The 23,365-nt window shown below is 37.2% G+C and overlaps 1 protein-coding gene and 1 non-coding gene across 11 annotated transcripts in view; both read right to left on the bottom strand.

The window, feature by feature from the left end:
* Window positions 1-450: 450 nt before the first annotated feature.
* Window positions 451-23,365, bottom strand: part of HSPB11 (heat shock protein family B (small) member 11) — a 35,502-nt gene continuing 12,587 nt past the window's right edge. For 7 of the 10 annotated variants that reach the window (XM_036834871.1, XM_036834816.1, XM_036834852.1 and 4 more), the window contains 6 exons: window positions 20,904-20,974; window positions 20,085-20,197; window positions 7,332-7,438; window positions 5,648-5,716; window positions 2,743-2,786; window positions 451-651 (listed from right to left, as the gene is read on the bottom strand). In XM_036834871.1, the coding sequence (XP_036690766.1) occupies window positions 538-651; window positions 2,743-2,786; window positions 5,648-5,716; window positions 7,332-7,438; window positions 20,085-20,182 (432 nt within the window). In that variant the 5' untranslated portion in view covers window positions 20,183-20,197; window positions 20,904-20,974 and the 3' untranslated portion in view covers window positions 451-537. Of the gene's footprint in view, window positions 652-2,742; window positions 2,787-5,647; window positions 5,717-7,331; window positions 7,439-20,084; window positions 20,198-20,903; window positions 20,975-22,285; window positions 22,368-23,365 lie in introns of those variants that run through there. The other 3 variants (XM_036834862.1, XM_036834786.1, XM_036834806.1) reach the window with 2 other exon arrangements.
* TRNAG-CCC lies at window positions 7,662-7,734 on the bottom strand. Its single transcript has one exon. It is a non-coding gene; the product is annotated as a tRNA-Gly (tRNA).

Below are 23,365 nucleotides of genomic sequence, written 5' to 3' on the forward strand. Positions count from 1 at the left end.
ATCAATAATGGTTGTCTCTGGGAAGTAAGATTATATGTTTCCTAACTCTTCTCTGAGGTCTTGAAATCAAAACAAAATAAAGAGAAAAAAATAAAATGATTTGTCCTACAGGGCCCAGTTCAAGTTCCATGAGCTCAAAGAAACCATCCCATAAATACTTTCTCGTTTTTGAACTCATACATTGTTTACTTTCCATATTGCTCCCTTAGCCCTTTGCATCAATCAATCAATAAATTTAAAAATTAATGCAGTGATATCTGAAGGGTACTATGTTAGATGCTGTGGGGACACAATGTATTACCAGTTGTTTTCATGTATAGTCACGTCCTTGATTAAGCTGTATACCGAAGCAAAAGCTTTCTTATGACCTACATGGTGGCCGTCACTGCTGTCTGATGAACCAAATTCCTACAAAATGTTGAAGAGAAAATAAATAAAAACTGAAACAGATTGATACAAATCCCTTTAATAATAACAACTTCATGTTTAAATAAATATATTGTTAAAAAATAGTGCAAGAGTATTTTGTTATAATTATTAAGAAAGATTTGAGACTGCTATTCCCTCTGCAGAAACACTATGCACAGATGCAAAATGATCAAAGGCTGATACAATAATGAATCTCAAGTAAGTGGCGTGGCCATCACGTGCCTGTAGGGGAAAAATCAATACAGATGATTTAGAATTCTAGTTAACTGTTAAACAAGCAGTTAGCAGAAGAAAGTGTTTGATGCAATATTCTAAATATATAATGATTTATAAGATATAATGTTCAGAAGAGAAGCCAGCCACATGTAACAGTACAGTTATTCTGATATGTAGCAGCCAAATATCAGCCTTGGTTTGAGGAAGAACATCAGGTGGAGCTAAAAATTGCACTGTACAATTCTGATTAATTTTTTTTAATTAATTTATTTTATTTATTTATTTTTGGCTGCTTTGGGTCTTTGTTGCTGCGCATGGGCTTTCTCTAGTTGCGGCGAGCGGGGGCTACTCTTTGTTGCAGTGTGCAGGCTTCTCATTGCGGTGGTTTCTCTTGTTGCGGAACACGGGCTCTAGGCGCACGGGCTTCAGTAGCTGTGGCACAAGGGCTCAGTAGTTGTGGCTCGCGGGCTCTAGAGTGCAGGCTCAATAATTGTGGCACACAGGCTTAGTTGCTCCGTGGCATGTGGGATCTTCCCGGATCAGGGCTCGAACCTGTGTCCCCTGCACTGGCAGGTGGATTCTTAACCACTATGCCACCAGGGAAGCCCTGATTAATTTTTTTTAAGTGTTTTTCTGAAGTATTTTTCATAATTAAGAGATTTCATTTGTTGGATGATGCCTCAGAATACACTACCCTGAATATTACTATACTTTTACATTTATATAAAAATGTAAAAAAATGTCTCTGAAAAGCAATTTGGCAGTATATATAAGAAGCTATAAATATGTCTATACCCATGGACCCAGTAATTCCATTCCTTGAAATTTAATTTTAGAAAATAATTAAAAAGGTGAACATTGTGGTAGCAGGAACAGGCATAAGATGTCCCCTGTAGTATTAGTTATAATGACAGAGAGAGGAAAAAGGAAATCAGTTAACATCTGTCTATCTGCATACACTTAATTTTAAAATTATAATTATGAAGCTTTTGATACAATATTAAATTTTTAAAAGATACAAATTTTTTCATACATACTATTATAACTATGTAATGCATCTGGTTAACAACTAGAAGAAAATAAGTATAGTAAAAGCTGTTGTGACAGGGTACTAAACTTTGGGTGATTTACAGCCTTCCATTCCCCCTCACTTTTCTCCAAATACTCTATGATGCTGCATCCCTCCCTGATCCACAGTGAGTCCTGAAACAAAATACTCAGCAGAGGCTTACTAACCATAACCCATTAATAAATATGGAGAAAAATAGGAAGATACAATTCAGTCTAATTAATCATTTTTCTGCTCCCCACCGGCCTCCCCAGTCATTGGGCACACTTAGGTGGTAGAGAAGATAATTAACAGGATTCAGAAACTCCTACAGAAGCATTTGAAACACCGATTTCATAGCAGCTGCCAGTAAGTTGTGAAGAAGGAAACCTAATGGACAAGGTACTCTTTAACCCTTATTTAGAGACACCTTAGTTAAATAAACACTACCACCTAAAAAACACATATTCACAGTTGTTTGGCTTTTTGTGTTTGTCTAAAACCAGGGCCTGACAAACTAGCAGGAACAGAGAAACTCCTGATGAGGCAGCAGCTTCCTCATCAACGGGCATTCATTCCACTTGACAAGCAAAGCCCAATGGAATGTTGTTGGAAAATGCTGGTTCTCTTTTCACCTCATCTCTCTTTGGCTTATTTGTTGCTGATCCTATGCTCCAGTTCCCTTATCTGAATCTCCCTTGTCCTTTCATGCTTAAATTAACATCCGATTTTGGCATCTCAACCTTTTCTGATTCCTATTCTATAAGGCCTACAGAATCAAATGAAAGGAAAGCAAGTACATACTTCAAAATAAATGAATAAACAAAATAAAACAAAAACAAGTGAATTCTGTTCTATCCTTGCTGTCATATTATTATTATGCTGTCATATATTATTGAGAATAACCTTCTCTATTGGTTGATGAGACACAGAACCTATAATATTATGAGGGTATTTATTAACTTTATGACTATGGAGATAGGTTTAAAATTTAAATACGTTGTGCTGGCTAAAGATAATGTTTATCTCTTCAAAGTATATTTACTTACTATAATTTCTTCATTTTGAAGCTGCCCCTCTGTATGTACCAGATCTAAAACACAAATTCAACAGAATTGAGGTAGGGCTCAAAATGCATGAGGAGATATTGAAATTTATATTCAGCAACACATGGTATCTGGTAAACTATAGTCAGACCAGATTTACCAGTGTTTTGGGGTTAAAATTCAATATAAAAATAGAGATATTTGATATAAAAGGTATGAAAGATAAACTATGAGCTATAAAACATCTCTAGTGAGTATAAATAAAAGTAAATGTAAATGTAAATTACAGTAAAGGAATATAAAGTGAAGAATTGATAAAATGTGAAAGTCCTTTTTAAGGATCAAGTTACTAAGAGTAATTGCAGGCTTGAAAGGAGCCATCTTACCATTCTCATGTGTACTGACTAGGGCTCAGCTTCTCACAATGAATTTTCACTGTGATGCTGAGTTACGCCACCCATGAATTGATCTTTTCTGGTGTCCAGCTATAGAAAACCTTTACTTGTTTAATTTTAGGACAGATTAACTTATCTGGTCATGAGTTAATCACATCAAACATTCTTCTGGAAACATGAAATATTTAATTGATATAATAATGTCAACATTATTTAGAAATTAATTTTGTTTGTATCAAAATAGTGTACATAATTTTAAAAGACATGTAGTACAAAAAAGGGAAGTTTCTGGGAAGTAAGATTATGTATGACTTTCTTTCTGTTTCCTAACCTTTCTCTGAGGTAATGAAAAATAGTAATTCCCTGCTTGACCCCTTTTCCTCCAGTCCTGCTCCCTAAAGGTAAATGTTTTCAACACTTTAAGCTGTTTTTCCTGGAATTATGTTTTATACTCCTTTTCTTGATTTATCAATTTTTTACTGACTTTATATTATGGTAGGTAAAATTTATGTCTCTTGGACCAATATCCTCTTCCTCCCCCTCCTGCAAATTTTCCCTCCTACCATCCTCTCAGTTTTGAAATCAATACTTGATGGTTATACTATTATCTATATAAACATTATTTACTGCTGAAATAAGTAATAAATTGTGACACATTTTCTTTCTTAGACAACTCCTCCTCTACTAGAAGTTAATAATAACCTCTTCTTTCATTTGCTTTTCATTTTTTTAAATTATGAAAAATTGGAAAATCTCAAACATACATAAAAAGGACAGGATATAACTCCTATATATACCCATAATCTTGAATTTGCAATTACTAACATTTCACCATACTTGATTTATCTAATTTTTTTTGCTAAAGTATTTTAGAGAAAGTCTAAGACATCATGACATTTTACCTTTAAATATTTGGTTATCTATCTCTAAATAAGAATATTTTCTTATATAACTACAATGCCATTATCATATTACAATAAAAAAATGCTTTAATATAATACCCAGTCCATATTCAAATTTCCCCATTGTCCCCCTAAATGTCTTTTTATAGTTGGTTTATTCAAATCAGAATTAAGTCTCTTTTAATCTTGAACTGCTTTCTCTCCCACACACACATTTTTTTCCCCACACCACTGACTTATTGAAGACACCAGGTCAGTTGTCCTGTAAAATGTCCCACATTTTCTCATATTGCCTTCTCGTCGTTTCATTTAATTTGTTCTCTATCCCCTTTTCCTATAGATTGGAATTAGAGCTAAAGGCTTCATTATATTGAGGTTTTAAGGCCTTCATCATAAGTCTGGTGATTTTTGGCTTCTGTTACTCACGAATAGATCATTTGAAAAATGTGCATGAGCCAGACTCACTGACTACTGGACTTTGATAGGGTAACCAGGAAGGAGCTAGCCTGTGTCAGTATCCATAGATCTTCTGGGACCGTTCAGTTTCTCCAAAGATGAATCCTCCAATCTGGCTGGGGCTATATTCCTGGTTGCTGAACAGAGCACAGGAAGGAGGCTGGAGTTCCCACCACTCAATATGTAGGCTTCCACTTAAATCCCTTGTTTTCCACTCTGTGTCTCACTCACTCTCTTTACTATGCCTGGTCTCCCTGAGTCCTGAGCCTCAACATTCAATGTTCCTAGTCACCTCTTGGGGGTGGTTTGTGGGAGGAAAGACTGGTCACTAGCTTTATAGGGTAGGAGAAGGTACCTAGGATCCTTTTTAATATATATATACATATATATACTTTGTATATAGATGTTCAACTAATCACCTTTGTTTTCTGGACCATGCCTCACTCACACTTTCCATGGTAACTTTGCCTTCAAGTTCTAGACCTTTCTGGGATTCTGTTGGATAAACTGGTTTGCTTCTCAGTTGATATTCTCCTCGGCAGGTACTTAGGTTATACTCTATTCTGCTACAGAAGTTACTACTCCTTCATCTGCTTCCTCTCTTCCATAATATATATTGATCTCTCACATCTGTTTTGGTTTCTTGGCTTTTTGTTTGTTTTTATTTTTTGCCCTTGTAGGTTTATGCCTCCTTTTATTCCTTTATTATTATTTTCATGGTATTTTGGGAAGGAACAGAGATAGACATATGAAGGCAATATGCTGTTTTTAACTAGAGGCTACCAATTCTGTTGATGATATTTAAATAGTACCATTAATCAGGAAGGACGGAAAGATGAAAAACTAATATTTATGTTTGTCTACCATATGCCAGACACTGTGTTCTCAAAAACTTTAAATAGTAGGTATCATCTCCATTTTTTCAGCTAAGGATACTGAAACTCAGAAAAATTAAGTAACATGTTAACAATTACATAACCAGTAAGTGAAGAAGTATCTTTGTATTCAAACCTGGGTTTTCTAGGCTCTAAATATGTCACAAGAATCATTCAAGTCATGTTTATTCACCAAAATGCAGCCCAGTTGGAAATACAGAGTAAAGGACAATTCTCTACTTCCTCATGATCAGAACCACATTGGCGAAACAGCACATACCTCTTTCAATCCACTGCTCAAAATCAACTGGCTCTTTAGAAGTGCTCTTTTCAATCCTCAAGGTCCGCACTGACATTGTAAATAAACAAAATAAAGTGTTAATTATCTACCTAATTCTATGTTGCTGTCCCTATATTGCTTTTTTTCCTTTGTCTGAGACCGTCAGGCGTTGGTGGGACTGCACAAAGTACTGGGATCAGGAACAACATGTTCTGAAAATCACTCACTCACTCTGTTTTTTCCATAAGTCCCTATGGTAAAATCCAGACTGTGTAACTGTAATCTTACAAGTGTTTGCAAGAATACAACACAAAGCTAGTAGGGCCTTTCTGCATTTGGAATCATCTAGTTTTCGGGGGTTTTTTTTGTACACTGGTAAATAATACCATTAGTGGTCTTGATCATAAAACTTTATGGAGAAACTACTATGAGTCAGACATATTCATTGACTCTTGACTTCACTCTTAGGAGAATGGTATTATTAACTTACTTTACTGATGAGGAAACAGGCTTAAAGAAATCAAGCAACTTAGAGAAGTCAGGTGAAATGTTCAATGATATAGAGCTAGTAAGTGCCAGACTGGAATTCAGACTTTAGGTCTGACTCCAGAGCCTTCACAATTAATGACAGAAGACAGAATGCAGTCATCTTCCTTCTGAACTGGTTTTTTTCCTTTACCCCTAAACCAGTTCCCTTCACCCCAAATCCATTCTTCCCCTTCTCTGTTCTGTGCCCTGCGGGGAGGACCCCGGGGACTGCTTCACCTGGACTCACTTGCCCACTGACTACTGGTTGGATTTGGCCAACTGGAAGCACTGGAAGGAAATTGAAGAGCAGTGGGGAAGTGACATCAGGTTGTATTTCCTCCGCGCCCTTCCCATTTCAGTGCCGTGTCTGACAGTTGTTATGTCCGTTCATGGTTACAGCTCCTGTTGGGCAGGCTCTTATGCATGGGCTCCAGCACTCACTGGGCTCCACCAATACTATTTCCTTCCCTTGGTCCAGGGGAGGTAATGGCTTACTGCTGTAGCCACTTTCTGGGTGTCTCACCATCCCTAGTTTGTTCCCTTAACCCAGGCCATAATTCTGTAAGTAGTCCCATCAATAAGGTCTCTTCATTTGAGTCATCTGGGATATATCCTGTTTCCTGCCATGATTTTGTCTGACATACTTTATCCTTAAATAAACACAAGACAGGATTAGGATGATGTTCCAGTGGGAGATATTCTTCCTAAATCCCTCAGAAAATGCCATTATTAATAAAAGAATCAAAATTACCAAATGCAAATAATCAGGGTTATCAGATTTTCAGAAATAATTTGACAGAGAACCCCTAGTCAAAAGAATCTGGAATAAAGATGTCAAGAAACCTAGTGTTCTGGCAAGCTGGCTTCTTATATTCATAACACGGTCTTTTGCCAAAGGCTTTCACGTAGTAAATTGCATGGAAATTATGATGTCCTTTGGAAGGGTTTCAAATTTGCAGTTTCAGAGAGGCTAACTGTGTTCAAGGCAGTTAACTCATACTCCCCACCCATCAACCCCAGCAATAAAACTGGATTCCATGCGGTAAAAAAAAATTAGTGTTTTGCCAAAAGTTTACATATGTGCCTTCTGCCTATGGAAAATCTGAAAGATGATGAAAATTAATGAAATGAAGTAAAATGAAAATATCATGCTTACCAAAGTAACTCTGGATTAAAAGCCTTTCAATCCTTACATGTTTGTGAAAACAAATAATGAACTCTTGGGGAAACATTCCTGTGGTAGTCCAAAATGTTTCTGGATTTCTATTGTTAATTTTAAAGAAAAAGAGAGAAGAATAGCCAAATGTTTAGAAATGTTTAATCACAAAATTCTAGTGAATAACTATTTAAAAAAAATAAACGACCACTGGATTCTTGCAACCCCTTTCTTTTTTTTTTTCTTTTTTTAATATTTATTTATTTATTTGGCTGCACCGGGTCTTAGTTGTGGCACATGGGATCTTTATTTGCGGCATGCGGGATCTAGTTCCCTGACCAGGGATCGAACCTGGGCCTCCTGCGTTGGGAGCGCAGAGTCTTAACCACTGGACCACCAGGGAAGTCCCACAACCCCTTTCTAACTGTTCATTCTGCCTCTAATCTCTCCCCAACTTTAATAATTCTTTACTACTACCAGATATATTTTTTAAAAAATGGAACTGATGTCACTCTTGTGTAAAAGCAGTGACCCCTTATTGCCTATGAATCTAAACTCCTCAGTATGGCATTTTATGACCCTGTACAATCTGGTCCCATCATTAAGTATATCATCCCCCATCATGATATCATCTCCCATTATCACTGGACCAATTAAAATTCTGCAAACACGTCATGTAGGCTCATGCCTCTGTGCCTTAGTCCATGAGGTTCTCTTGACCTAAAAAGCCCTTCTTCCCGTGCAAAAGTTTATTCACTTTTTGGTCACATCTCTCCAACCCCAACAAATCACAATAACTTTCTCCCTCCTTTGCACTCACCTCACACACAGCATCCATTTTTACATTAGCACTTTTCTCTTGTGTTTTTATTGCTCCAGCTACACCCTCTTTAAGTCCAGCCACTTTCTCTTAGTCACCTTTATATCCCCAGCAACAATCACAATGGCTGACCCACAGCAGATACACAACAGATGTTTGTTGAAAAAAATTAAAACATGCACTCAATGTGGGTCATATACTATGTAAAATTACATATATACCTAGACACACACACACATATATAGTATTGACTACAGAAATAATCACTTCTATTTTAATTATATAAGGTTTTTCTTTCTTTTTTGGAGGTAAAATTTACCTACAGTGGAATTTCTCTTAAGTGTGCAATTCAAAGTTTTGATAAATGTATATGCTTATGTAACCAATATCGCAAGGTAACCAATACCCTAATCAAGATAAAGAACATTTCCATCACTCTAGAAACTTCCCTTCTCTTCCCTCCAAACAACCTCCCTTATGCAACCACTGCTCTGATTCCTATCACCATAGACTATGCTATAGCTTGTTTTTTTTTTTTTAATTAATTAATTTATTTATTTATTTTTGGCTGTGTTGGGTTTTTGTTTCTGTGCGAGGGCTTTCTCTAGTTGTGGCAAGCGGGGGCCACCCTTCATCGCGGTGCGTGGGCCTCTCACAATCGCGGCCTCTCTTGTCGAGGAGCACAGGCTCCAGATGCGCAGGCTCAGTAGTTGTGGCACACTGGCTTAGTTGCTCTGCAGCATGTGGGATCTTCCTGGACCACAGCTCAAACCCGTGTCCCCTGCATTGGCAGGAGTATTCTCAACCACTATGCCACCAGGGAAGCCCTTAATTGTGTCTTTCAATGAGTATTAGTTTTATTTTTGGTGAAGTCCAGTTTTATTACTCTTTTCTTTTATGCTTAGTAATTTTTGTACCTGCCTTCCTTCCTTCCTCCCTCCCTCCCTCTCTTTATTTTTGGCTGCGTTGGGTCTTCGTTGCTGTGCATGGTCTTTCTCTAGGTGCGGCGAGCAGGGGCTACTCTTCATTGCAGTGCGCGGGCTTCTCACTGAGGTGGCTTCTCTTGTTGCGGAGCATGGGCTCTAGGTGTGTGGGCTTCAGTAGTTGTGGCACAAGGGCTCACTAGCTGTGGCTCGTGGGCTCTAGAGGGCAGGCTCAGCAGTTGTGGCGCATGGGCTTAGTTGCTCCGCGGCATGTGGGATCTTCCCAGACCAGGGCTCGAACCCATGTCCCCTGCATTGGCAGGAGGATTCTTAACCACTGCACCATCAGGGAAACCCTGTGTCTTTATTAAGAAATCTTTGCTACTTCATTGTCACAAAAGTACTTTCTTAGATTTTCTTTTAGAAACTTAATTATTTTAGCTTTGAATTGAGGTCTATTATCCATATTGAATTAATTTTTGTGTTTAGTATGAGGTAGGGGTTGAGGTTTATTTTTATCCACATGTTTATTCAGTCGTTCCAGCAGCACACATTAAAAAGACTTCCCTGGTGCCGCAGTGGTTAAGAATCTGCCTGCTAATGCAGGGGACACGGGTTTGATCCCTGGTCCAGATAGATCCCACATGCTGTGGAGCAACTAAGCCCATGCACCACAACTACTGAGCCTGCGCACCACAACTATTAAAGCCTGTGCGCCCTAGAGCCCACATGCCACAACTACTGAGCCCGTGTGCTGCAACTACTGAAGCCCATGCACCTAAAGTCCGTGCTCCGCAACAAGAGAAGCCACCACAATGCGAAGACCGTGCACCACAATGAAGAGTAGCCCCTGCTCACCACAGCTAGAGAAAGCCTGTGCACAGCAATAGACCCAATGCAGCCAAAAAAAAAAAAAAACAGACTTTCCTTTTCCTATTGAATTACCTTAGTGTCTTTTCCTAAAATTAATGGACTGTCTATGGGTGTATGTACTTCTGCCCCTCCATTTTATTCCATTGATCTGTTTCTGTATCCTTAGCCTTTTGTCAAAAAGTAATTGACTTTATATGTGTGGGTCTATTTCTGGGCTCTCTAGTCTGTTCCACTGATCTATATAGATCTATCTTTACAAAAATGCCTTGCTGTTTTGATTACTGTGTATTTATTTTAAATCTTGAAATCAGATAATTTAAGATTTCTTCTTTTCAAAATTAGTTTGACAAGATTAGTTTGCATTTCCATACACATTTCAGAATCAACTTGCTAATTTCTATGTAAAAGTTCATTGAGATTTACTGAATCTATAGGTCATTTAAGGGAGAAACTGCCACTGTAACAATATTGAGTTTTCCAATCATGAATATAGTATATCTTTTCATTTACTTAGTTCTTTAATTTCTCTCAGCAACGTTTTATAGTTTTGAATGTAAAGGTCTTGCATGTCTTATTAAATTTATTTTTAACTATTTAATGTCTTAAATGCTAATGTAATTGGAATTTTTTTAAATTTCATTTCCTAAATGTTTCCTACTAGTATATAGTAATACAATTGATTTTTGTGTATTGACCTCGCTAAATTTACTTATTAGCTCTAGCAGTTTTTTGCAGATTCCTTAGGGTTATGTAGATTCACATAATCTGTGAACAAAGGCAATTTTTTTTTTAGTGGCCAATAGCTCTTGCTTTACACACACACACACACACACACACACCCCTGGAGAAACTGAAACTCAAATAAATATTATGAATAGTTCAAAAGGCTACTTGGTTACAAGATATGTAAAGAGGACTCATTCCAAAACTTAGTTTTCCTTGTTGCCATCTGGAAGAGGAAAGCTCTTTGGGGAAATACCACAAGGGTGCATTTTGATCATTATCCTCATTATAATATGTCTACTAATTTTCTTTAAAAAATTTTTTTTTTAAATTTTATACAATTTTAAAGGTTACTTTGCATTTATAGCTATTACAAAATATTGGCTGTATTCCCCATGTTGTACAATACATCCTTGAGCCTATCTTAAACCCAATAGTTTCCCCCTCTCCTCTCCCCACTGGTAAACACTAGCTTGTTCTCTAGATCTGTAAGTCTGCTTCATTTTTTGTTATATTCATTAGTTTGTTGTATCTTTTAGATTCCACAAATAAGTGATATCATACTATACTGAATAAAGATAACTTTGCTTTCTTTCCAATCTTTAAGACTTCTATATCTTTTCTTGCCTTATTGCATTGTTTAAGACCTCCAGGACAATAGTGAATAGAAATGGTGAGAACAAACATCCTTGATTTGTTTCCAATACTGGGGGGAAGCATTTTTTTTTAACCGAACATAGTTGATTTACAATATTATATTAGTTTCAGATGTACAGCACAGTGATTCACTATTTTTTTTTAAATAAATTTTATTTATTTATTTTATTTTATTAATTATTATTATTATTATTTTTTGGTTGTGTTGGGTCTTCGTTTCTGTGCGAGGGCTTTCTCTAGTTGCGGCAAGCGGGGGCCACTCTTCATCGCGGTGCGCGGGCCTCTCACTGTCACGGCCTCTCTGGTTGCGGAGCACAGGCTCCAGACGCGCAGGCTCAGTAGTTGTGGCTCACGGGCCCAGTTGCTCCGTGGCATGTGGGATCTTCCCAGACCAGGGTTCGAACCCGTGTCCGCTGCATTGGCAGGCAGATTCTCAGCCACTGCACCACCAGGGAAGCCCTGATTCACTATTTTTATAGATTATACTCCATTTAAGGTTATTACAAAATAATGGTTATATTTCCCTGTGTTGTACAACAGGTGTCCCCAACCCCTGGACCACGGACCAGTACCAGTCTGCAGCCTTTTAGGAACCAGGCCGCCCAGCAGGAGGTGAGCGGTGGTCAAGCGAGTGAAACTTCACCTGCCGCTCCCCATCGCTTGCGTTACTGCCTGAACCACCCCCTCCCCAACCCCTGGTCCGTGGAAAAATTGTCTTCCACAAAACCGGTCCCTGGTGCCAAAAAGGCTGGGGACCGCTGCTGTACAATATACCTTTGTTGCTTACCTATTTTGTATGCAGTAGTTTGTATCTCTTAATCTCATACCCCTATCTTGCCCCTCCCCACATCCCTCTCCCCACTGATAGCCACTAGTTTGTTTTCTATATCTGTGAGTCTGTTTCTGTTTTGTTATATATACTCATTTGTTCTATTGGGAAAGCATTTATTTCACTATTACGCTGAAAATTTTTAGTAGATGCCTTTATCAAACTGAGAAAATTCCCTTCTCTTTTTAATTTTTTGAGAGTTGTTATCATGAATGGATGCTGAATTTTGTCAAATGATTTTTTGGAATGATCATATGATTTTTTTTCTCCCTTGTTCTGGCAATATGGTAAATTACACTCAATCTGTATTCCTGTGATGTGGTGAATATGCCAATCTTGCATTCTTATGATAAACTCCATTAGCTGAATTCAATTTATAAGGTTTTTTGTGTCTATGTTTACAAAGAATACTGTTCTGTAATTGTCCTTTCTTGTAATGTCTTTGTCAGGTTTTGGTATCAGGGTTACGCTGTTCTCATAAAACAATCTGGGAAATGTTTCTCCTCTATTTTTGAAAGGGTTTCTGAAAGATTGGTACTACTTTTTCTCTAAATATTTTATATAATTTAATTTCTATAATCAATATAAACTATTCAAATTATTAAATTTCATCTTGTGTCATTTTTTTTTTAACTTTTTTTTAAAAAATTTATTTATTTTATTTTTGGCTGTGTTGGGTCTTCGTTTCTGTGCGAGGGCTTTCTCTAGTTGTGGCAAGCGGGGGCCACTCTTCATCGCGGTGCGCGGGCCTCTCACTATTGCAGTCTCTCTTGTTGCGGAGCACAGGCTCCAGACGCGCAGGCTCAGTAGTTGTGGCTCACGGGCCTAGTCGCTCCGTGGCATGTGGGATCTTCCCAGACCAGGGCTCGAACTCGTGTCCCCTGCATTTGCAGGCAGACTCTCAACCACTGCGCCACCAGGGAAGCCCCATTGTGTCATTTTTATAGGTTGAGTTTTTCAAGGAATCTGTCCATTTCATCTAAGTTGTCAAATTTATTAGCCTAAATCTGTTCTTGATATTGACTATTGTTTTAGAATCTAGTGATATTGCTTCTTTCAACTCTGGTACTAGTAATTTGCATTTTCTCTTTTTATTTTAGTCAGTCTTGCTAGAGGTTTATAACTTTTATAAACCTTTTCACATAGTCAACTTTTGGCTTTGATAATTTTTTCTATTTTTCTATTTCATTGATTTCTGCTCTTACCTTTGTTATTTATTGTCCTCTACTTTCTTTTGGTATAATTTGTTCTTTGTTATCTAGCTTCCTAAGGGAGAAATTTAATTACTAGTTTTTTTTTTTTTTTTTTTTTTTTTTAATTTATTTATTTATTCATTTATTTAATTTTTGGTTGCATTGGGTCTTCGCTACTGCACGTGGGCTTTCTCTACTTGCAGTGAGTGGGGGCTACTCTTTGTTGTGGGGCGCAGGCTTCTCATTGCGGTGGCTTCTCTTGCTGCGGAGCACGGGCTCTAGGCGCGCGGGCTTCAGTAGTTGCGGCACACGGGCTCAGTAGTTGTGGCTCGCGGGCTCTAGAGCGCAGGCTCAGTAGTTGCGGCGCACGGGCTTAGTTGCTCCGCGGCATGTGGGATCTTCCCAGACCAGGGCTCGAACCCGTGTCCCCTGCATTGGCAGGCAGATCCTTAACCACTGTGCCACCAGGGAAGCCCTAATTACTAGTTTTAAAACATTCTTTTTTTTTTTTTTTGGCTGTGTTGTGTCTTCGTTGCTGCATGCGGGCTTTCTCTAGTTGTGGCAAGCAGGGTCTACTCTTCATTGTGGTGCGTGGGCTTCTCATTGCAGTGGCTTCTCTTGTTGCACTGCGTGGGCTCTAGGCGCATGGGCTTCAGTAGTTGCAGCACGTGGGCTCAGTAGTTGTGGCGCACGGTCTCTAGGGCACACAGGCTTCAGTAGTTGCGGTGCGTGGGCTCAGTAGGGGTGGCATGCAGGCTCAGTAGCTCTGCAGCATGTGGGATCTTCCTGGACCAGGGATTGAACCCATGTCCCCTGCATTGGCAGGTGGATTCTTAACCACTGTGCCACCAGGGAAGTCAGAATATTTATGTATTTATTTATTTATTTGGTTGTGTCAGGTCTTTGTTGCGGCATGCAGGACCGTTAGTTGTGGCATGCGGGATCTTTTAGTTGCGGCACGCAGAATCTTTAGTTGTGGCATGCGGGATCTTTAGTTGCAGCATGCAGGATCTTTAGTTGCGGCATGTGGGATCTTTAGTTGCAGCATGCAGGATCTTAGGTGCGGCATATGGGATTTTTAGTTGTGGCATGTGAACTCTTAGTTGTAGCATGTGGGATCTAGTTCCCTGACGAGGGATCGAACCCAGGCCCCCTGCACTGGGAGGGTGGAGTCTTAGCCACTGGACCACCAGGGAAGTTCCCATTTGTCAGTTTTTGCTTTATGTATTTTTAATATCAATTATGAGGTCAATGTACATTTAGATTGTTATTTCTTCCTGAAGAATTGATATTTTAACATTATAAAATGTCCCCTTTATATCTGGAAATACTCCTTATCTTATATTTTACTTTGTCTGATATGACTATAGCCACAGCCACTCTCCCATGCTTACTATTGATAGGGTGCATCTTTTTCATCCTTTTATTTTCAACATATTCATGACTTTATATTTAAAGTACATCTCTTGCAGACACCATGTACTTGGGTCTTTCATTTTTACCCAGTATAACCCTCTCTGCCATTTAATTGAAGTGTTTAGAATACTGGCATTTAATACAATTATTGATACGGTTGGGTTTAAGTCTTGCTATTCATTTTTTATTTGTCCCTCCCATCTATTTTTTCTTGTACCATTTCTCCTTTCCTACCTACTTTTTTTAAAAAAAATTTATTTATTTATTTTGGCTGTGCCGGCTCTTAGTTGCAGCACGTGGGCTTATAGTTGCAGCATGCAGACTTCTTAGGTGCAGCATGCAGAATTTTTTGTTGTGGCATGTGAACTCTTAGTTGCAGCACACATGTGGGATCTAGTTCCCCAACCAGGGATCGAACCCATGCCCACTGCATTGGGAGCGTGGGGTCTTACCCACTGGACCACCAGGTAATTCCCTCCTTTCCTATCTACTTTTGAGTGAATCAAAAAAAGTTTTAATGCTGCTTAATTCCTTTATGAGTTATTTAACTATACCTCTTATTTTTAGTGGCTGCTCTCAAGGTTATCAAACCTCATGACAGTCAATTTGCACTGAACTCCACTTTTGTGCCACTGTTTTAATATATTTTATACACACATATATAATAAATCCCACAATACAAAATGTTTTTTCCCATTAAGTGGTTAGTTGCCTTTCAAAAATATTAAAAGAAAAGATAGTCTTTTATATTTACTGAAATATTTACCATTTCCAATACACTTACTTTCTTCCTGAATGTTTGAATTTCCATCTAGTATTTTATCATTTCAACCTGCAGAACTTTCTTTAGCATTTCCTGTGATGCAAGTCTGTTTGTGGTAAGTGAAAAGTCTTTCTTATATCCTATATTTTTTAGTGATATTTTAACTAGACACAGAATTCTGGGTTGACAGTTTTCTTATTTGTTTGTTTCTCTTTTTTCCCCAGCATTTTAAAGATACGGTTCCATTGTCACCTGAATTCCACTGCTTGTGATGCAAAGTTGGCTGTCACTGGTACCACTGTACTCCTGTATGTAATGTATTTTTTTGCTCCAGTTGTTTAAAAATTTTCTCTATCTTTGTTTTTCAGCAGTTTGGCTATGATGTGGTCTCTTATTCATCCTGCTGGGGGTTTGCTGAGTTCCTAGGATCTGTAAGTTGGTATTCTTTAATAAAACTGGGGAAAATTCAGCCAAAAAGTAGAAACAATTCAGATATCTATCAACTGATGAATGGGTAAATAAAATTTTCCATATACATACAATGGAATTATTTGGCAATAAAAATGAATGAAGCACTGATACATGCTACAACATGGATGAGCCTTGAAAACATGTAAGTGAAAGAAGGCAGTCCAAAGACAACATATATATTATTCCATTGATATGAAATGTCTGGATAAGCAAATCTATAGGGACAGAAAGTAGATCTGTGGTTGTCTAGGGCTCATGGGGATAGGGGATGACAATGAAAGTGTGTGAGGTTTCTTTTTGGGGTGCTGAAATGGATTGTGCAGATGGCTGTATAACTCTGAATATGCTGGAAGCCACTGAATTGTATATCTTAAATGGTTGAATTTTATGGTATGAGAATAATATGTCAATAAAGGTGTTACAAAAAAAAGAAAAAAACAGAATCCAGGTCTCTAACTCACAATTCTTGATTTTTTTTATACTATGCTTACTATTTCATAATTTCTTTTTATTTATATTTATATGGTTTAAAATTTTATTTATTTAAATAAATTAAACAATATTTACTTGCCCTATGTTTTTTCTTGGGTGCTTTTAATGAACATGATCAATGCAATGACATAAAGATATGTAGAGATGCACTTGGATTTTAAAATAACATATAACTGAATTCCTGTAATTAAGTAATATGAAGTCATCAAAATAGTAGTTTCCTTTAAAAGAAGGCCTTATAGCCATTGACTGTTCAACATCTATCATCTCATGTGATAATAAAAAAAGTCATGTAATTTTTTCACAACTCTGAGGTAGTCAGGGAAGGTGGTATTATTCCCATTTTTCAGATCAGGAAACTGAGGCTCAAAGAATAACACATATATTCTTAGCCCAAAGTAACACACATAGTTCACTTACCCAGGAATTTTAACTGTGAATCTCTCATTCTTTTACATTATGCCAAAGGAACCAATTCTTTCTCTCTTCTACTTTTTCTAACTCATTATTTTTCTTGTGTAGAATTTTTCTCCTTTTTCATTGACATGTTAAACACCAGGGGTCAAAAGTAGAGTCAAGAGGAAGTAGAAATATAATCACTTTTTAAAACTCTATTTCTGAGGAAATTGAGAATTGGGAGCACTATCCATTAGGGGCAAATTTATAGCACTGTTTTCTCCGAATAATTCTATTGTTACTTCCATTTAGATAAATCAACTTATGAGCAGAGAATAAATTCTACTATCTACTATATAAAATCTAATTGTATTTGTTGGAAATGCATATGAATTAAAAGTCTCTGACGTGCTCTGTTCAGTTATCGGGTCAGTAACTACTTTACTCCATATAGTTTTCTGTATTAAGGGTCTTTGTCTAATCTAAAAAATATTATGTACTTATTCATTAGTATGGACTGATAAAGTCTAAAATATTATGTTACATATAACAACCAATTTTAATGATCTATAAACATATTCCCTTGAAAGAAAGGTCACCAAAAGGGTGTAAGGTAAATTGATCTTGCCTTGAAAATTTGATTTATCTCCAATCAAAGACAAGGAGTATTTTTGGAAAGATCTCTATTTCTGGCAAACGATTTAAGGTAAATCTCTATAGGTCTGTGATCCTCATAGCAGTTCCCACATTTATATCTCTACTCTAAGGCAGAGTGAGATAAATAACTATTACCTGAATTTCAGAAAATAAAAAACTAAGAAGGATTAAGAGGCACATATATTAAGTTTTTTATTCAAACCTTAAGTTTTAGAAACTGGGAGTTAGAAGACATGAGTGTTAGTTTTGATTCTGACACTTGCTTATCTGTATGATTTTGAGTAAGTCATTTTACCTCTGATCATTTTTTTCGCCGTCTTTATAATGAGGTTGAAAATACTTTTTTTTTTGGCCTCTTACTCCCCAAGCTTACTGTGAGGGTCTAATGACATAACATCTATAAAACTATAAAGCCCTATGCAAATATATATTAATATATGTAAGTATGTGTGTATGTATATGTGTATACGTGTGAGTGTATGTATGACTAATCTTTGATGGTCTAATTCACAAGCTACTCCACAAATATTTTAAGACACTGTGGAGTCAAAGATGAAGTCATAGTCTCTGACTTCTAGAAATTTCCAGTTGAGAGGGGAGACATACATTAAAAATAAATAATTATATAATAAAGGAATAAATAAGATAATAGAGGTATATATCAAATTCTACTGGAGCCCACCGAAAAGGGAAACTATCCTACCTGAGGGAAAGGGACAGATGTCAGTCAGAGAGGAGGTAACAACTGGGCTTAAAGGAACAGGTCCAATTACTAGAATTTTATACAGATACATGGACCTCACAATAGAACACAAAGAGCCACGAGATCTATGTTACAACTGGCTCTGCCTTCAGTAGTTAAAACAAGTACCTGACCTCTTTAGACCTCTCTTACCACAAGTTTAAATGAAAGCTTTCGATAAGATGAACTCGTAAGTCCTTCCAGATCTAAAATTATATGATCCCATGAGTCAAACTCAGATCACTGTACAAATACCAAGAAAGAGAACTCAAGAGGGTAATAAAATTGCCAGAACTATTAACAAAGGAGTTTTTCTTGGATGGACTTGGAGGGTATTTGCTAATGAATTAAGTCAGACAGAGAAAGACAAATACTGTATACCACTTATATGCAGAACCTAAAAAATAAAACAAACAAGTGAACGTAACAAAAAAGAAAGAGACTTACAGATAAAGGGAACAAACTAGTGGGGAGAGGGAAGTGGGGAGGGGCAAGATAGGGCTGGGGGACTAAGAGGTACAGACTACTATGTATAAAATAATTAAGCTACAAGGATATACTGTACAACACAGGAATTATAGCCAATATTTTATAATAACTATAAACGGAGTATAACCTTTAAAAATTGTGTATTGCTACACTGTACACCTGAAACTTACATAATATTATAAAGCAACTATACTTCAATTTTTTTTTAAATTTTTTGGCTGTGGCATGCGGGAACTTACTTCCCCAACTGGGGATTGAACCCGCGCCCCCTGTAATGGAAGTGTAGAGTCTTAACAACTGAACCACCAGGGAAGTCCCATATACCTCAATCTTTTAAAAAAGGAAGTTCTTCCATTAACTACTTTTTTCCTGGAATTTAGAAGTCTGAGAATGATATCTATCTCTACCTAGAATAAGCTCTAGCACAGTGAAGAGCAGTAACTGGAATGATATCAAGAAGCTGAGAACCAAACAATGCAGGTGGGTAGCAAGAAGTGAAGCATTCAGTTCAGCAAAGATGTTGCTTAGACCAGAAAGAAAATAGGCAGTAGATAGTAAGTCACACTGTTTATATTCCTATTTACCAAGAAAAACTTGGAATAAAACCATAACCAGATATTAAAATGTATACTTCCATAAAATGAGGTAGCTGTTGTTTGAAGTTTTGCCTTGTTAGACCACATCTTTAAAAACTATTTTTATAAAAAGTTCAGTTTAGGAATTATAAAGAAAAGGATCAGGGACTTCCCTGGTGGCACAGTGGTTAAGAATCCGCCTGCCAATGCAAGGGACATGGGCTCAAGCCCTGGTCCGGGAAGATTCCACATGCCGCGGAGCAACTAAGCCCATGCACCACAACTACTGAGACTGTGCTCTAGAGCCCACACACCACAACTACTGAACCCGTGTGCCACAACTACTGAAGCCCACACACCTAGAGCCCATGCTCCACAATGAGAGAAGCCACCGCAATGAGAAGCCCATGCACCGCAACTAAGAGTAGCCCCCGCTTGTCACAACTAGAGAAAGCCTGCGCGCAGCAATGAAGACCCAACACGGCCAAAAATAAATAAATTAAATAAAGAAATTTAAAAAAAAAAAAGGATCAAGACCCTAAATATACACAACTGAATTAGCTCCAGGGATGGTACTAAAGTGGGTAGTCAGGTAATTTAGTTCACCAGACATTTATTAAACTATGTTTAACAGTGCTAGTTGTTGTAAAACACATAATCTCAGTACTGAGGTACTGAGGGGGTTCACTGACCTAATATTAAGACTTTAAGGAAGAAAGAACAGTAACTCTTACCCATCAATTATATTTTCAGGTGGGTGTTTTTCATCACTTGATGTAGCTAAAATCACTTCAGTCCCTTCAGAGCTCAAACAAACATCAATGTTTCTCATCTTAAAGTGTTTAACCTGCAAGGAAAACAAAACAAAACAATAACAACAAAAGCAACCTTTTTATTCTCTGAATTTTATCTGAGCAAAGGAAGAGAGAGAAAGCCTGTTGCCTAGCACAAAGCTTACCAACCAAGTTATTCAACAAGTGGGAGGGACTCTTAACATGTTTATTTACTTATGTAAACTTCTGATCTCTCCCAGGGATAATCTGTGAGATATGAGTATTTACACTACTCTACTCCACAAAAGAAGTCCCTAACACCAACATAATTTTTCTGTTTCTAAAATTAAAAACCCTCAATAATTATATGGAAACAGTTAATACGCTAGAGTGACACGACTTAGTAGGTAAGTTTTTAAAAAGTGTTTATATAGTTATAATTCAGAAATTTTAAAAAATGAAGAGTATAAAAACAGACACTTTATAACTATTTATCCATACACTTATCAATTGAAATGGCAAGCAATATTATTTAAATCTTAAATAATACTTTACAATCGGTATTTTTTTTTTGAGCAGAAATGTGAAATGAAAAAAGACAACTTTTCAATTATTTTTAAATTCTAAATCAGTCACTTGGTTCTTGAACTTAAACACATTTCTGTTGGAGAGTAATATTTTAAGTCTGATAAAAAGCATACTGAAAAGATATTGTTGAGCTCTACTATGAACCCCGGAGGGTAAGACACAAGGAAGACCATAGATTACATCAGAACTCACCCTTCTCCTTGATCTACTGGTGATAAGGCACAAACCAATATATAGATGTAAAGTGATGGGGAAAGCTGTATCTATAAAGAATTAAAAGATGAAGAGTGTTTGGAAAAGGAAGAAAGGCTTCCAATACACCTCATACCCTAGCCCCAGTCTAACTTTAAAAAAAAAAACTATTTCAAGTAAACAAACAACAAGGTAGAGCGAATATTACACTTATTAAACAGCTATGTACTGACTTCCCAGATTTGATGTTAACATTTTTCCATATGTACTTTTTTTTTTTAAGAAATAAGTAGCCCCTTACTGTCCTTATTCTCTTCCTTGCCCAGTGGTAACAGCTATTCTGAAATTGGTGAATATCCTTCCTATATTTTTATTTATTTATTTATTTATTTATTGGCCAAGTCACGCAGCATGCAGGATCTTAGTTCTCCAACCAGGGATCGAACCCGCCCACTGCAGCGGAAGTGCAGAGTCTTAACCACTGGACTGCCAGGGAAGTCCCTGACTATATTTTTATACTTTTACCATATATGTATCAATATGTACTGTTCTTTTAAAACTTAGATGTTTTCACAGTATATATACCCCTTGCTACTTGCTTTTTTCATTCAATATTGTGTTTTCAAGATTTTATTATGTTGATACATGTAAATCTACTTTATTCATTTTAACTGTTGTAAGGTATTTCTCCGTTTCTCTAATGATGGATATTTAGGTCTGTTTCCAATTTTTTGCTATTAAAAACAAATTTGCAATGCACATCCTTGTGCATGTATCCATTGGCAAATGTGGGACAAGATCTTTATAATAAAGAGTATCTTTCTTTGTAGAATTGTAGAAATTTAGAATCACTGTATCTCCAAGTCAATAACTGATCTATCTGATCTCTAAATTATAACAATTTACATTACCACTAGCAGTGTATGAAACTTTCTGCTCCCTCATATTCTCACCAACTTGGTATTGTTAGACATTTTAGCTTTAGCCAATCTCGTGGGTGTGAAATGGTATCGCAATAAGTTTTTTTTTTTAATAAATTTATTTTATTTATTTATTTATTTTATTTTTTGGCTGTGTTGGGTCTTCATTGCTGCACGTGGGCTTTCTCTAGTTGCGGCGAGCGGGGGCTACTCTTCATTGCGGTGCGTGGGCTTCTCATTGCGGTGGCTTCTCTTGTTGTGGAGCACAGGCTCTAGGCACAAGGGCTTCAGTAGTTCTGGCACATGGGCTTAGTTGCTCCGCAGCATGTGAGATCTTCCTGGACCAGGGATCAAACCCATGTCCCCTGCATTGGCAGGCGGATTCTCAAACACTGTGCCACCAGGGAAGCCCTCAATAAGGTTTTAATTTGTATTTCCAGGATTACCAGTGAGGTTGAATACCTTTTCATGTTTATGGGCTATGCAGGCCTCGTCTTCTCTTATTTGCTTTTTCTTATCCTTTGCTCATTTTCTATTGGGTTGCTTTTTCTCCTTCTGTTCTTTTCTTTTTGATTTGTAGAAAAATTTAAAACAAAATATCCTGGATACAAGTCCTTTGTTATAGAATTGCAAATATCTTCTATTCTATAGCTAGATTTTTCTTTTTAACTTTGTTTTTTTGTGCAAGAGCTCCTCCCCCACCATACACACTTTCTTTTTTGTTTTTGAACTATAACACACATAGAGAAAAGAACACAAATCGTTAAGTATATGGTGCAATAGATTTTCACAAAGTAAACACACCCAGGTAACCACCACCCAGGTAAAGAGACAGAACATCACCAGCATTTGAGACAAGCCCTTCTTATGCCCCCTCCTCGTCACTACCCCTCTCTCCTTCCCAAAGGTAGCGTGGTTCTTATTTCTAATGCTACAGATTAATTTCACCTGAACTTTATGTACATGGAAATCATACAGTTTGTACTCATTTGTATCTGGCTTCTTTCACTCATCATTATGTGTTTGAGATTTATCCATGTTGTTATGTACAGCAGAGTTGAAGTGCAACTAAGTAACCCAGCCCCCACCCAGCTCAAGTCTTAATCAGATCAAGGAAATCAACCCCTAAGTGGAGCTTCACAGGAAACTGGGTGTGAGCTAAAAAGCAAAGAAAGATTTCTATGGCCTTGGGTACTTAGATCCCAAAGCCCTGATGAAGGAAGGAACTGATCTCACTCTCAAATATGTGAAATCAGAGGTAAACTGAAACAATTTAAATAAAACTACAACTCGGTACAATCCCAGCATAACCCCTAGTTGGACTGAAATGATCTGCCCCTTATCCTAGCTACCAGACAAAGAAAATGGTGTGTTCTCTCTGGGAAAAAAACATTATCTACTTCAGTGTCTACTGTTCTTTTAAACACTATGTCGAATATGCAAAGTCATCTGAATAGCACAAGGAATTAATAACCATTATTTTTTAAAAACTTTTAGTAGAGTATAATCTGTAAAAATACTGAATCACTATATTGTACACCT

This window comes from Balaenoptera musculus, chromosome 1 (assembly GCF_009873245.2).
Source record: "Balaenoptera musculus isolate JJ_BM4_2016_0621 chromosome 1, mBalMus1.pri.v3, whole genome shotgun sequence".
Lineage (NCBI taxonomy): Eukaryota > Metazoa > Chordata > Mammalia > Artiodactyla > Balaenopteridae > Balaenoptera > Balaenoptera musculus.